This window comes from Mirounga leonina, unplaced genomic scaffold, assembly GCF_011800145.1.
Source record: "Mirounga leonina isolate KUSES-001 unplaced genomic scaffold, KU_Mleo_1.0 Mir_115, whole genome shotgun sequence".
NCBI classification, from domain to species: domain Eukaryota; kingdom Metazoa; phylum Chordata; class Mammalia; order Carnivora; family Phocidae; genus Mirounga; species Mirounga leonina.
This window is the reverse complement of record NW_023270268.1, coordinates 8,618,525-8,634,463: the sequence shown is the minus strand read 5'-3', so window position 1 is coordinate 8,634,463 and position 15,939 is coordinate 8,618,525. Positions and strand designations below refer to the sequence as shown.

Sequence of the window (15,939 nt, the reverse complement as noted above, 5' to 3'; positions counted from 1 at the left end):
AAGACATGAACAGGCACTTCACAAAAACAGAAATGACCATAAGTATATGAAATATACATATAAAATATGAAAATATATTTATAATTTGTAATTTTGTAAATAAATAAAAATATAAATATACTCAACCTTATTCATATCCATCCTTTCCATAACCATGGACATACAAATGTCCAACAGGGAAAAATGAATGAGCTTCTGCTACTCCTATCAATGTAGATGAATCTTAAACACCCAAAGTTAGTGAACAAAGCAAATTACAGAGGAATAAATGTTTGATTCCATTTATATAAATACATGTTTGATTCCATTTTCAAGAACAGAAAAAACTAAATGCATAAGGACAAAACTAGAAAGGAGAACAAGGAAACAGTGAACATAAAATTCAGGCTATGTTGCGGAGATGCTGAGAATGTTCTGTTTCAGGGTTTGGCATCTCACAGGCCAAATCCAGTTCATCATCTTTTTTTTGTATAGCCTGTGAGCTAAGATAGTTTTTACATTTTTAAATAACAAGGAAAAATTAAAGCAATATGTTGTGACACTTGAGAATTATATGAATTTCAAAATTTCAGGGTCCATAAATCAAGCTTTATTGGAATAGAGCGATGCCCATTTGTTTATGTATTGTTCATCCTTGTCCATCTCTTTCTACCGCCCTCCCCCCCAACATACACAGCCAATTAGAATACAATTCCGCTACTGGAATACAATTTTCCATGACTTGCTCATGTTTCTGCATGTCTTATGAGCAGAGGCCCTGACTGCCTTTGTTCTGGATTGTATTTTCAAGGATGTTTGTGTAACAAGCAGGCTTAGAAGATAGAGACAGTGTTCTCCCCCAGATCAAAAGGTAGGCATTATAAGTGTTTCAGATTCCCTAATCTTGGGGTTCATCTTCTGTAATACAACCCACTGTGTGAGCAGATACTGTCTGGCCCTCTTTACATCATCTTGTGCAAAGTGAGGCTCAGAGAACCAGCTCAAGAAAATGCTGGCACTCTGCCTACTGCTATTACGGTGAGCAATAAACCATCCTTGGTTCTGACCTGGGAGACTTGTGTCTTCCACCAGCCTTCATTCATGCAAGCATGGCAGGGTAAAATCTCACACCATGCACCTCCATGTTTCAGACATGAGAAAACTGAAGCCCAGAGAAGGGAAGTGAGTGGCCCAAGATCACTGCATGGATGAGGATCAGCACTAGCACAGGGTTGCATATGTTCCTGATGCCCAGTCCAGTATTCATATCCTGCCTCCAGGCAGCTTCTTGGGATCCCTCCAGGCCTCCAAAGGCCCTTAGGACTCTCCCTTGCTTCCCTATGGGCCTCCCGCACACACTCTGGGCCTTACCTTTCACACTACACTTGAAGGTTTGACTGACCACTCCAGTATTATTCTCCTTCTCCGCTGGCCACTGATATACGTAGATGGTGGTTCTGGAAGACCCGGCATCAAGCACGATCCCATACTGAACAAAAGGGGAAAGGGAGAGTCAGAAATGGGCTGGGCTTCTCTGAGGACTCCTTTCCAATGGGCCACTGAGAACCTGGAATACTCTCAAGAGCTTAATCCACCCTGCATCATTTAGGTAGGGGCTGACCAAGGGGAAAAAAAAATGATTTGCTCCAAACCAACTTTGTCTCCTTGGACTGTGGGGGAAGGGGATGGGGTGAGGTGGGTCAGGTATCCTGGGGCATGGTTCTCAGCTTTGGCCACACATTAGAATCACTTGGGGAGTTTCCCAGTTCCAAGGCCACATCCCAGACCCATTAAATCAGAATCTCTGGGAGTGGACGCAGGCATTGGCAGTTTCTAAAGCTCTCCTGGTGACCCCAGTATGCAGCCAAGGTTGAAAATTAGCACTCCAAGGATCTTGCCCATCTCCGGTTTCTTCCTCATCCAGACCTCTGAGGTGGGGGACAGAAGCCACCTGGGTCTCAGGAGGGAAATGAATAGTCAGTCACCTGCTGCCCTCTATTCTCTAAACTTCCAGGCCCATCAGCCTGGAAATAAACATAGGAAGTTCTCACAAGGGAGAAACACATCAATACCTGCATTAGCCTTCAGAAGGAAAGTATTCATAATTAAGGAGAAAAACCCCAAAATATCAACTAATGTTGACATACTGTCCCACTTTGGTAACATGGTACATGAACACACAGACAAGAGGGTGTTGCCAGGGCAGTGCCAGGACTACCTGTGCCCAGGATTGCCGGCTAGGAGTCCTGGACCATCTCTCTAGCTAGAGGCAGGCACCAGGGAGCTTCCCCTGAGGGTCTTGCCAGCCTAGGCCCTGGACCAAGCCTGAGCAGCAAAGAGCATGTGTTAGCAGCCTATGGGGATTGGAATGAGTAAAGCTGACCGAGGTCAGTATATGCTTGGACCTGGAGTCAGCCCAGGGCAGCAGAGGCTTCTGGGTCACAGCTCTTCCCCAATTCCACTGCTGTTGGATTAGGCTGCTCATCTCAGTGAGGAAGATGAATCTGGGTTCTGGAGGCAGGGCAACTCAGGTGGATGCTTACTTTATGACCCCGGGTATAAGGCCTAAGCTCTCTGGGTTTCCCTATCTTCAGACAACTTAACCTTGAGAAGTAAATAGGAGACCATATGCCTGATACTCAATGGCTGCTCAATAAATACAGGCTATATAGGAAGATCAGTAAAGCAAAATAAACAAAATCACAAAGCAAGGAAAAGAGTACAGAAAAGTAAATAACACCCCTCAAATCCCACTATTTTTTAACACCTTGCTATATATCTTTTCTAATGGACTTCTATGTATACAGCTACATATATGAATATGTGATTAGACGTATGTTTTCAATTCAGTACAGGATTACACTGTACATAGTCTTTTCCAATGCTCTTTTCTTATTCAATAAGCGTATCATGCACATCCCTCCCTGCCAGTAAATATACTGATATCATCATTTTCAATACATTCCCCACATCTTCTGTGAGATGTACCATAATTTATTTAGCCAATTCCCTGATTCTAGACATTTGGGAGGGTTCCAACTTTCCACTATTAACAAGTGATTGTTTCATTTGAAATGGGACCAAATAAAAACATGTTGCTCCAGCTCCTCAATCACAGCTTCCCCATTATATCGAGATGGAACATCCTGTGTCCATTGGTATTTGAACTCGGACAGCCTCTTAATCTCAGCCTTCAATGTGATGAATGCTGACGGGGATCCTGACATGACACCCCCTGCAAACAAGGGAGGCATTGTTCACAGCCTGCTCTGGGCAGAGGCTCACCAAGGAGATTAGCACATAGGTGGAGCAGAAGGAAACGAGGCACTCAAGAGATCTGAGCCTCCTTACCAGTCCGCTTTCTCCCCTCCCACCTGCTGCTGACCCCTCCACGCCTGGTGCTGACTAGAGGAGGGAACACACACACGAGAGCAACCACTCCATGGGGTCCCCACCCTTCCCACATCTTCTGGATCCCAGCTCTTCACAAACAGTGCATTTTCCCTTTGAAGGAAACTTGGGGCTGCCGGGCCAAGATCAGAAAGGAGGAAGAAGAGCCGTTCTCATTCTCATCCTCATCCCAGCTGGGATCCAGTTTTCATCAGGGTGGGAGCAGGCAGAGATGTTCCACAGTGAGCCCGGAGAAGTGGCTGCCCCTCAGGCACCTGCTGATGTGCTGACAGGGACCAGCCTGAGCCCAATGCTACTTCTGAGTAACTACCGTCATTCCCTGACATTTTCAAAAATGGAAAAATTGGTCTTTAGCCAATTTTCAGAGCTCATTTGCCTAGATCAGTGGCACTCAATGTGGTTTGATGGAGGACATGGGGTGGGGACTGAATTTCATTCAGTTCAGCTAGGTGGAAAGCAATAAGTAACCCTTCTGTCTAATGCAGTGTCAGGAAAAAAACATGGCTAGAATGTGGAACTGAAGACACACTCAGTGGGTTAACCAAAGGGAAACAGACTCCCATATGAACCGCATGATCCAAAACTTAAGGACTGTGTGAGCTTCTAACAAAGCAAAAGCAAAGATCATAAGATCAGCTTTCTTAGATTTATTTATTAGTATCATCACCACCACCACCATCATCATCATCACTATTAGCATAATAATAGAAATAGTAGTAATAAACATTTGCTGAGTACTTACAATATGCCAGGCACTACACAAAGTGCTTTAGTGTTGCATTCAGAAGGCAGGTGTTGTCATCATTCCCACCTGACAGATGGGGAAACTGAGGCTCACAGAGGTAAATAATTGCCCACAGTCCCAGACTTGGGCTCAAGCCTGGGTCTAACTGACCATCAACACTATACACAGAGCCCCCATGCTTCCACTGAGTTCCAAGGAAACCAGGTCTCCCAGGGTTGACTCCTTCATAATAAGGTGTGCTATCACAGACTTTCTTTGTTCAGACAAAAAGTTCCTCAAAAGCAAACTCGTAGTTAAGTAGTGTGCAGATCTGGCTGGAGAGGAGGTGGACCAAAGTGATGAAGGAGTTGTGTCTTTCTGGAAAGGAGGAAACCAATTATCTAACTCTCACTCTCCGAGGGGTAAACCAGGAAGGGCCACAAGGCACCAGAGCTCCAGGCTGATGACTGAGAACCAAAGAGGGTTAAAAGTGAATGGTTTTAGCACAGCCTGGTCTTATGGTTGTGCTTTGGAGAGTTAATGGTCAAGCTTGGGGGTGTGACCCAACATGGGGATCTAATGAGAGGGACTATGTAGACCTCTCTCCAACAGTGACATCATGTGTCCATAAGGGACAATGGCAATGGGATACTGATCATATCGGACTGGGAAGCCACAGGGCTTCTAAACAGTTGTGAGTGGGGGTGGGGAGGGCAAGGTCTCAAAAGGAAGATACTAGACTTAATGATAATAAAGCAAGTGGGGGCCTGAGTGAAAAAGAAAAGTGATGCCGTCACGTTTACTCTTCAGGCTGGTAGAGCAGGTCAGACCAGGAACAATGAAAATGGAACTGGGGACACTTTAACCCTTGACTAAGTTTTAATAGTTCTGCTGTTCAACTCAGATAAACCAAGGTTAGGTAAGCCAAGGCTGGATTTAAGAGCCAGCTATCCTGATTGGGGTCTTAAGGAACATTCCAGGTCCCCCCAGATAGGCCATTGTGGAGCTGGCCCCTCATAACCAAATATCAGCTGCACACAAAGGCAAAACAAACTTCAAGGTATGAAAACATAAACAGAACAATTTAAAAGCCCTTGAATGATCAGCTTCACTTCCACAATTGCCTTTCCCACCCTTAGCACACACTGCAAAACAGAAGAGGCTTGTCCTCAGTCTGAAAAGAGCTGCATGTGGAATGTTCTTTCAAGTGGCCATTCTGCTCTTGGTTCCACTGGCTCAGAACATCAGTCTTTTCTCACATTTAATCCACCCAATTAAGCAGAACTGGTCTCCTGAGCCAGTATTCCAACATTCTACAACTTCCTGTCCCCTACAACTGTGACACAGGCCTGACGGCAAGATTTGAGGACATTAAAAATCCCCTTTGAACTGTGTGCTAATGGGTGAGGGCGTGTCTTCTTTCTGGTCCTTCTAAACCCTTGTTTAAGGCCAACATTCTCTGTTCTCTTTTGTTTCTTCTGCACCACATCTGCTATTTCCAGTCTGTGTAACTCTGAGAACTATCTGCCCTTTCTGTTCCTCTACTTTTTCATCTGCAAAATGAGGATAACAATAATCATATCTACGTGGAATAGTCACTGAGGGTTCCCTGCCCACATCCCTCAGGCCTTACCATGGTGATGCCCAGCCATGCACTTTCCACCTGCCTAAAGGCTTTCTGCAGTGGCCTGAGCCCACCTGAGCATACATTGTGCCAGAAACGCTAGGGAGTGAATGTCTTCTAAGGAGCAGGTGCTCAACCAATGACTAGCAAAAGTTGGTGTGTAAGTATGTCCTTGAGTGGGATACCTGTGAGACAGGTGTTCGAGATGCCCTTTGGTAGAGGACAATCCTGGGATGGGTTCTATACTGGCTCCCAGAGCTCCTCTGCAGGACCCTGGCTTCTGGAGTCCCAGGCACCACAGCTTGTTCTAGAAGGGGAAGCATGGCTCTGGGTTAGCACATTCCTTTGTGCAGTGGAGAGAGATAACCCTGGAATACAACTAGAGCTGGTTCCTCTGAAATATGGGGTGTAGGAGTGGTTCCTGGGGTCTAAGAGGGTTATTAGCTTTCCCCCCATTTGGGGGATACTTCCATTTCCCAGTTCAGCAAAACTTCCTGCATCTGCACCCATCCTCCCCACTTTCCCTCCTGTGCAAAGGAGGGTAAGTTCTCCCATCAGAGGCAGTACCTTCTCCTGGGTCCCCCATTCTGAACGTAGGATCAGGGAGAAGAGGGAGGTGAGTGAAGAAAACCCTGGCCTTGGGAACAGGAGGGACAAGGTTTCAGTTCTAGTCTGCCATTCACTGGCCAAACCTATGATTTCTCACTTGCAAGATGGTGGTAACAATGCTTGCTTTGTCTCCCTGCTATAGCTGCCACAAGGGAAAAGAGAAAATTCAGGGAGAAGTGTTCACTAAACTGAAGAGCAGTTTACAAAGTTTAAGGAGATGGTATTACTCGCAGTTGCAATTCTAATTTTCTATAGTCAATAGAAGAAGGCAGTGCCTGGAGCTTGGAAAAATGTCTTCTCTAGGCCTTGGCTAATGTCTTTGGACAACCAGATAATTTGTTTTCCCTCATCACTGGACAGTTGTAATAAGGTTTCTTTTTTCTTCATGTTATTCATGGGGGTGTGTCGAGATTCTTAAGTAAAATGTCCTATAAAAGAGCCAAATGCCATTATCTAAAGGAGATTTTACTTCAATCTTTCAGAAGAGCAGCCTCAGAATGGTAGGTCAAACTCACACACAAAGCTGAGGCAATATTCGTTTCTTTTTTATCTTTTAAAAACTCCAAAAACTTCTATTTCAAATATAGCCTTTGAACAGTCACTAAGAGCAGGAAGATGTAGAAAGGACTCATGAGGTCAAGGGTAAAGGCTAAATGAGATTCAGATAACAGTTGAATTTCTTGGCTCCTATGGCCCGCTAGCTAAGAAATGTTTTTACATTTTAAAGAATCATAAGAAGACAAAAAAAAAAAAAAAAAAAACCAGATATGTGACCGAGACTATAAATGACCTTCAAAGCCTAAAATATGTACTATTTAGTTCTTTACAGAAGAACTTTGCCAAACTCTACCCAAATGACTGAAGGACTCCTTTCCCTTTCATTTGACAAGTCCCTCATGGGATCACCTCCCCTCACCCTTACAGCCAAGGCTGGTGTGATACATATGGTTCTCAGACTGTCAGACATCATCCGAGAGGCCATGTGGGGACAGACTTATCAAAGGCTAAGAGTAGCTTCTGAAAGTGAGCATAAGATCCTGAGTAATTTTTCAAGGGGAAGAGTTAGAGAGATCATGGCACACTTCTAGACTCAAGAGTGGTACCACAAATACAGCTCAAGGAGACCTTTTCAAGTCCTTGATGTTTTGTTTACCAGGTTAGACCAGAAGAGGAGGCTGGGTCTCCTGGTCTTCACTCATGATCAGGGTTGTGTGGTCTTGGGGGAATGTATAAGCTGGTAGATCTTTGGTAGTCATCTGCAATTCTTGGCTACAAAGTCTAGCTTTGGTTCCAAGAGTCAGGAGTAAAAGCAAGGCCACACAGTCCTTAGAGAAGGTGTCACCATTAACATTCTCTAGTGTCAAACGTCACAAAACCAGTATGTCCAGAGCTCCTCCCTTGGGTCTTACACCAAAGACCCTTGGGTTCTCCCTTGGATCTTCCCCCACTGGAGGTGGGGAAAAGGGTTTTCTTCTAACTCATGGCATTACAATAATTGATGTCATAGCCCATCCCTTCAGTGCCAATCCCTTTGCACTTACCTTCAGTCCTGGAAGGAGGACCTCTTTGTGGTGAAACTGGATGAGTGTGATGGCCACAAGCACCACAACACTCAAAAGCAAGACCACCAAGGTGATGATGGCTGGGGTTCGGGAGAGGGCCTTGAGGCCTAAAATGGGAAGATCCAGAAGACACATGAGGGGAAAGTAGGAACAAGGCACTGGTGTTCTTTGTAGAATCCACAGACTGGATGCATAACTGTGTGCATACGTCGCTTCCTCTGGCTTTGGTGAGACCCACACTTTTAAGGTGGAGCAGTGATTGGGCTCCAATACCCATTTATCTTTCCTCCAAAGAGTGAACTGAGACAACATTAGCAGAGAGGGTGTGCATAGTTTAGTTTCTTGGCATATCCCCAAATGTGTTATGCATATTACCGGTTGTCCCTGAGATGTTTTACAGTAACATTTATTTCAATGTAGATTAAAAATATATGGGTTTTCTATTAAAGTGGGCAATACAATATTTCACTTAAAAGTAATATCAGAAAAAGAAATTAATTCTATACTTCAGATATAATCAATGATGATAAAGTTCAGTACACAGTGACGTACTGTCATGCAAATAGTAACATGTATGAGTTTCTAAAATATTTGGGTTGCCAGTAAGAAGTCAACCTCAGGCAATTTTCCTGTGTCTACATTGAAGGCATAGGGTCTCACCTACATCTTCACAAAGAACAGCTAGACCTCAAGCCACATGTTCCTCCCAAAGGGGTCATATCTCTGGCCTTTGTATTTTAATCAGAACATGTAAACTATACCCATTTAAAAGCAAAATAATAATAATAATGAATAATAATAATGAAGCCTATGAATAATCTTCAACTAAATACACAGCCTCTGAATAAAGATAATTATATCTGTATTGTATAGAAGTATATAATTACCATAATGGACTATGTCTATGTATTAAAGTTAAACTAAAATTGCTTAACTAGATGATTTTGAACAGATATTTACTTGGGTCTTACCAAACCAGTGTGGGCTAATGGAAATTTTATAAAGTAGCAAATACATTTTTTTAAAAAAGAAACAAACAAATACTGTTCTATACTGAAATGACTTCATTCATGTGAAGTTCTAAAACAGGCAGGTGACAGAAATCAGAACAGTGACTGCCCAGGGGGTTGGGAGCAGGGACTCACCGGGAAGGAACACAGGGGCACTTTCTGGGGTCACAGAAATGCTCTATATCTTCCTAGAATTATGGGGTGTATGGATGTGTGCATTTGTCAAAATTCATCAAACCTTTCAAAGTCCTTTGAGGAATACCTGAAAATCCAAGTAAACTAGCTCCTTAGGTACAATTTCCTTTTACAAAAAAAGATGTGTAGAAATTGCCCCTACCATCCTAAAATTATATCTTCTTAGAAGACAAGAATGCCCAGTTTTGGGGCAGGACTAAAGATCATCTGTCCAGGGTCAGGAGGGGATTGATATGTAAACACTCTCCTGCCACAGTTGTGCGGCCACCCGCCCCGCCCCCATCCTCTGCGCTTCAGCACTTTTCAGGTAAATAGCTATGATTACCTTCAGCAAATCCTGGCCCCAGCAGAAAAGCCTCTCGCAAAGCAAAATGGACTAGACCAGGTCTCATTCATTTAGGGAATGCGGCCCAGAGCTGTGCTGTCATTAGGAGTGAACAAACACTGTAATTACAAGGTGTCTACCTGAGAGTGGAGAGGCCAGACCATTCTGGGCTTCCACATGAGCAACTGCAAAACGTGCTCCAGAGGCAGGCAGGGCAAGCTTGGCAGTGTGTGTGTGTGTGTGTGTGTGTGAATTCTGCACATGTGCCTCCACTAGCAAGTGTAAGAACGCTGACCTAGGGTGGGGGTGGGGAGTGCGGGACACTGTAGGTTCTGTGCTAGCAACATCACTGGGATGCAAGTAGAGGACAGACCTAAGTACTTTATAATTCATTACAAAATCCACAATATTCTCGAGCAAACCTCAGGCGCAGCTTGGTAAGGGAAACCACAAACGGCCAAATTAATGGATTATGCAAACCGGAAAAACCATTTAAGTGAAACATGCATGTTAGTCCTTGTTTTGTGTAGCTTTGATCAAAAGCATTACTTCTACCTGAGGAATGCTGGTGGTGAAAGCCTGGTAAGCAACTGAGTCTCAGACCACAGACGTTAAAACCATTCGCAGGGGCCACGCATGAAGAACTGTGGGCTGAAGCCGGGACTATGATTTGAGAATATCACACTGGCTGCCGGCTGCGGGATACTAACCTGCTTGCTCACAAGGTTGGCGGGTCAGCACCGTGAACATCTTTCCTCCCAAACTGTAGGCAAGAGAACACAGAATGACAGTGTGTCGCTGGCCCCTGACTTCAGTTCCAGAAACTTGCGGTGTTAAGCCTAATTTGGGGGCACGACTAAAGAACATCTGTCCGGGGTGCGAGGGGGGTGATACGTAAGCAGTCCACGCGGCTGCCCCCTGGTCCTCAGTTTTCAGGTAAAAAGCTAATGACTACCGTAAGCAAACTCTTGTCCCAGCAGAAAAGCCTATCACGAAGCAAAACCCGCTTTCAAACCCACTTCACTTCTTCCAAATCGAAACCTCTTGGGCAGATAAACCGAGCCCTTTGGATATAAACCCAAAGCTGGGCTTAAATTCTGGTGTCACCTCCGCAGATGTAAGGAAAAGAAGAACAGGTTTGCTGAGATTTTAAACTGAAATTTTTCAAAAAATAAGTCAATCATTTCTTGCAGATTTTTTCCACCTGTACACACCGACCGGGGCAGAAGAAATCTTCCACCTCTTAGTAACAACATTCACAGGGCTGAGGCAGGGCTCTTCTTCAAATCACAGCAGCAAGGGAGGTTTCTGTGGGTGTTGGCGACCTGCGAGCCCAGAGTCGCCCCTGAAAGACCTAGGAGGGGTATTTTTAGCTGCTGGATGGAAAGGGATGTCGGGCCCCCGGGATGCAGCGCCCCAGGTTCTGGGAGGCCCCGCTCTGGAACTGCGTCTCCACACAGACAAGATAGCTAAGCCCCAGCGCATCTCCGGAGCCGCAGATGCGCTCGGTGAAGACGCGTCCACCTCTCCGGGCTTGGCAGGGACCACCTCCCCGCCGACCAGGATTGGGGCGCGCGCCTCTCGGTCCCCTCCCTCCGGCCATCTACGGAATCCGATTCGTTTCCTTCCCTCCCAGCTCCCAGCCCCACGCAGCTTCCCGCTCGTTCCTCGGCGGCTCCGGCGCAGGGGTCCCCGGGCCTCACCTGCGCGCGGACGGTCGGAGGACGGCGAGCGGCTCTGCCGCAGTGGCAGCCGGCGGCCAGCTCGCGGGAGGCTCTGCGGAGGCAGGGGAGGCGGGGCGGTTCCGGGGCGGGGCGGGGCGGGGGCGGGGCAAACGTTGCCTGGGACCGCCCCCTCGGCCGGGTCAAGGCCCCGCACCTACGCTTCACCTTCACTGTTCCAGTCTTTTCCACCCCCATCCCTCCCGGGGCCTACCTGGGCAAGGCCAGGAGGGTGTCCACTGCCTGACTCCCTCTTCCATCGATGCCAAAGCCAAGGACCCTTTGATCTCTCTTTTGGTTTCCTCCATCTTCCCCACAAGACTACATGGAGGGGGAGTGGGGGCAGGGCAGTGTAGAAACTGGGTACTTCGTGGGTGTGCACAGGTGGGCCCTGTGCCCCATCTTTCCGTGGAGTGGAGGCCGATAAACACCTGCAATGTTGGGCATGAGGCTAGCAGGCGCACTGGTCCCTGAATCACCTGAGCCAGGAGAGCAAAGTAATACAGAGAAATTCCCTGTTGTATAGTTTAGACCAACTGCTTTAGCCATGCCCCAGGACTGCTCACTGGTTACTCAGCCGTGTCCTCCCCTACCCCATTTTATATGAGTATCATTAGGCTAAGATTCAGGACAAGCTCTTCCTGGAAGAGGTCAAATAGGACAAAAATGCAGCGACTCAAATGCCCCAGGAGTCTTGTTTTTAATGAATCAGCAGGTGGCTCTTTTGGCTCCTTTGAGTGACCTCAAGGACTCCTGGAATGATCCACCAAGAGGCCTAAGTAGGGTTCTGTTGGACCACCCTTCCTTGTGGCTCCTGAATAGCTGCAAGGAAGAGCCAAAGTCTGGGCTATGTCCTGGGCCTTCCTGTTCTCCTGGAGAGCTAGACCCTATATGCCACTTGTCTCCTGTCCTGTGCAGATAGGGCCAAACCCACTAAGAGTTCGGGGGGCCTTCAGAGGAGAATGCCCCTGATTTTAGACCTCTGAGCCCAGAGACAAGGGCTCCAAGCTAGGTGTGTGTGTGTGTGTGTGTGTGTGTAGGAGCACCAGTCACTCACCCTGAGTTATTTGAAATGGACCCTTGCTGGGAGATTTGTACAGGGTCTGCGATGGGAATGTGGGACAGTCAGTGAATGCTTGCTGAATTACAAGACTTACTTTCTCTGAAAGCTTTGGGCCAATGAAAGGTAAGGCAACTGATCGGAAGCTGAGGGGCCTCTGCACCCAGGGGGCCATAAGCCCACAAGCAGCTGCTGATGCTCTACCTACACTGGAGGTCAGTGACTTCGGTTCTAATAAGTGAATGGCTGACCTTAACATCCTCAGTGATTCCCCAGGAGCGAGAGAAGGTCCTGGGCTTAAGAGGCCTTGAAATGCAGTTGGTGCTAGTTCTAAAGTAACAGAGATCAGTCCATGTTACCAGCTTTCTTCTTTGCTTCCCTCAATTTAGAGGCTTCATAAATGTGAGCACTAGCCTCCTTTGAGAGACCTATGGTCTCCTTTATTTTTCCAAACTTCCCTGGGGACTCTCTGCTCCAGGCACTGTCTCAAACTCCTTTGCAGGTCCCAAACTACTCCTAGTCTTTCAAAGGCACTTCTCCATCAACTCTCCATGTGTGAGAACACACACACACACATGCACACACACACACTTCCCTATCAATCCTCCACACCTAGGAGCAAACACATACACATATATATGTATGCAAACCTTTATGGCTTTTATTGATTATAAAATGATACAGATGTGTCTTACCAGATATCAAACCATACTATAAAGTTACAGTAATTAAAACAGCTTGGTTTGGGCACAGGAATATACCAAGAGATCTAAAGAGATAGAAAAGAGATAGGCCAATATTAGATTAATGGATATGGGATTTAGTTCAACATAAAGAGGAGATTGAAAGAAGACATTTTTCAACTGAATTGAGAAAAAAATCCCAATCACTCATCAGTCACAGAAATAGATTTTAGATAGATGAAAAGTTTAAATGTAAAAAAAGGATTTAATATCCTAAGAAAATATAAGAGAACATTTTTATGATCTTTGGGAAGGAACAGCCTCTTCCAGCATGAAATCAAAGCAGGAAGATAAAGTCAACAACAGTCTTGAAGGAAAAAAAAAAGTAAAACAACTGCATGGAAAAAGACATCTTCAAAAAAAAAAGGATAAATTGTGGGGAAATATGTAAGAATGTGATAGCAAAGAGTGAAAAATCATAATATATAGTGAGGTCATACCAATCTAGAAAAACAGGAATATCTAGAATAGGAAAATGGGCAAATAACACAAGAAATATAAAAGGCCAGGAAACATAGCAAAGATGCTTAATCTCATTACTTGCCCCCAAATTGCCAATTAAAACTTTGACATCTTTAAACAAGATTTTTCTTGACTGATCAGTTTAGCAAAGCTTTAAAAAGATCTGTGGTGCTCTGTGTTGGAGAAGGTGTGGGGGAAACAGTCCCCACTCGAAGCTTCTGGGAGGTGACATGCTATGGTTTTCTTCCCACCTCTCCGGATGCCCCCTACATGCTTTTTGCTGGTTTGTGCTCCTCTCCCAAGAGTTTCTCAAGATTCTGTCCTGGACCCTCTTTCTTCCTCACTCTGTACCCCCTTTCTCGGTAATCTCATTCCTGTCCCTGGCTTCCGTTCTACTCATGGAAGCCTCTTGAATGCATGTGTCCTGCTCAGGCTTTTCCTCTTGAGCTGTAGACCTAGCGAATGGCCTGATTTCTTTTGGATGTCTTAGAGGCATCTCAGTTTCATAGGTCTCCAGCTGAGCTCCTCATCCTCCTCCAGCAAACCATCAACTTCTCCAGCGTTTCTTGTCTCAGTGGATGGCACCCCCGCTCATTCAAGTGAGCAAGCCAGAAAGCCAAAGGTTCTCTTTGCTAATTGTTCCCTTGTCCCTCATCATCAATCAGTCACTATGGACTGCTGGCTTTACCCTCCTAATTATCTCTCCAATGTGTCCTGCATCTCTGCCACCACCACAGCCTGAGCCAGGGTTTGTCGATCTAGGCACTATTTCTATTTCAGGCCGGGGGTTCTTTGTGTGTCTTGTAGGATGTTTATTTTAGTGGCATTCCTGACCTTAATCTGCTAAATGCCAGTAACATCCCCACACAACGTGTGACTCTCAAAAATGTTCCCAAAGATTGCCAAGGGTCTTCCGAGGGGTGAAATTTCCCTGGTTGAGAACCACTGGCCTAAGCTATCACTCTCTTTCTCCTGGATGTTGGCAATGGTCTCACTTAGCTTTTGGTATCTACTTTCTCCCTTTCGCATCCATTTTTTCCACTGCCACCAGCCTCATCTCTTTAAAACACAACTCCCACCCTGTCATCCTCTCCTTAACAAACTTCTGGGCTGTCCATTCCTCAGTGGATGCAGATTCAAATCCTCAAGGTGACCTAGAAAACCCTGCACTGTCTGGTCCCTGCTTCCCTCTTGGGGTTTATTTGAGCACATCCTGTGCCTCACTTTATGCCCTGAGGGCATACCAGCCTTCTTTCAGTTTTTCAAATATGCCACAGGGCCTTTGCACAGAACTTCCTTGGCCTGTGGTGCCTGCCCCTTCTTCCATCCTTCCCTAATTAGCTCGTGTTTATACTTTCATTCTCAGCTCAGAACTTCATGGATAGCTCCCGACACTCCTCAGTCCGGGTTACACATCCAACCTGAGTCAGGCCCTCAGTGGTGTGCTTCCTCCGCAGGCATTCCTTTCCTTCAGCTGGTGTTTTATTGCGAGTGGCACCTGTTGCCTCCCACCAGGAGCAGCAGTCCCAGGATGTCAAGTCCCTGTATAGTTCGCAGGTGTTGGGTTTGCTGGGAGAGACATGACTCACACAGGCTCTGGGGGAACAGCACTTTACTCACATAGAGAAGAGACAGAGCAAGATCTGCTTCAATAGCCAGTGTCCATCTCGTACGCTCAGCAGGTCTTCCCACCTGGTTAACACAGGGAGATGGTCTGCACACACATCCCCTCTACACTTCAGGCCAAGGACCCCATGTCCTCCCCCACGGTGTCTGAAAAACAGAAAGCTGAGGTCACGCCCGAGGGCCTTTGACCCACACTGAAGCAGAACAAAGAACGACACCTGTTCAAACGTGGGACAGAAAACATACTCCAGAGCAGAGAGCGATACCCAGCACAGGTCCAAAGGGCTCTTGATCTCTTTGTAAGGGAACACTGCCCTCCTATGAGGGAAGCTAGGAGCTGTGCACGACTGCCTTTCCCAATGGTAATTTCAGATTTAGTTTGTTTGTGCCCACTAGACGGTAAACTCCGTGCAAGGAGAAACTGTGCTATTCTTATTTTCCATTGTATTCTCACTGTCTAGCACACTGCACCTGGTGAGCACTCAATGAACATGTGTTGAATGAACAGTCTTTTACAAATTAAGAATATCAACCCCTTGACTCTCTTGTCATCCACTTAAGACTCAACAAATACTTTCCCCTAGTCATCCACTTAAGACTCAACATTTTTACAAGTGTATGTTGAGGCTTGTTGTGTCTGAGTGGAACAGAGGATATCTAATTGAAGATAGTTCATAGCTCACTAGGATATAGACCAGACGGAAAACCAGGTTATCCAAGTGAGTGCGAGAGTGGTGTTCAGGAAACCTGGCTTCTAGTCTCAATTCTGCTAATTACCAGCACATACATGACTCTGCGCACATCTCTAGGTTTCTAAGATGCTCAGTTTTATAATGTGTGATGTGCAGGCACTGGGTGAAATCAGACAGACTGCCTGTGATGTTTCCA

General features: G+C 46.0%; 1 protein-coding gene across 2 annotated transcripts in view; it reads right to left on the bottom strand.

The window, feature by feature from the left end:
• The window catches only part of ENTPD3 (ectonucleoside triphosphate diphosphohydrolase 3), a 31,066-nt gene extending 19,864 nt beyond the window's left edge, over positions 1 to 11,202 (bottom strand). Inside the window, exons 1-4 of one of the 2 annotated variants that reach the window (XM_034992517.1) lie at positions 11,143 to 11,202; positions 10,150 to 10,202; positions 7,889 to 8,016; positions 1,351 to 1,468 (exon numbers count right to left, since the gene is read on the bottom strand). In XM_034992517.1, coding sequence (XP_034848408.1) covers positions 1,351 to 1,468; positions 7,889 to 8,016; positions 10,150 to 10,189 — 286 coding nt within the window. In that variant the 5' untranslated portion in view covers positions 10,190 to 10,202; positions 11,143 to 11,202. Of the gene's footprint in view, positions 1 to 1,350; positions 1,469 to 7,888; positions 8,017 to 10,149; positions 10,340 to 11,142 lie in introns of those variants that run through there. The other variant, XM_034992508.1, reaches the window with a different exon arrangement.
• Between the last annotated feature and the right edge of the window lie 4,737 nt (positions 11,203 to 15,939).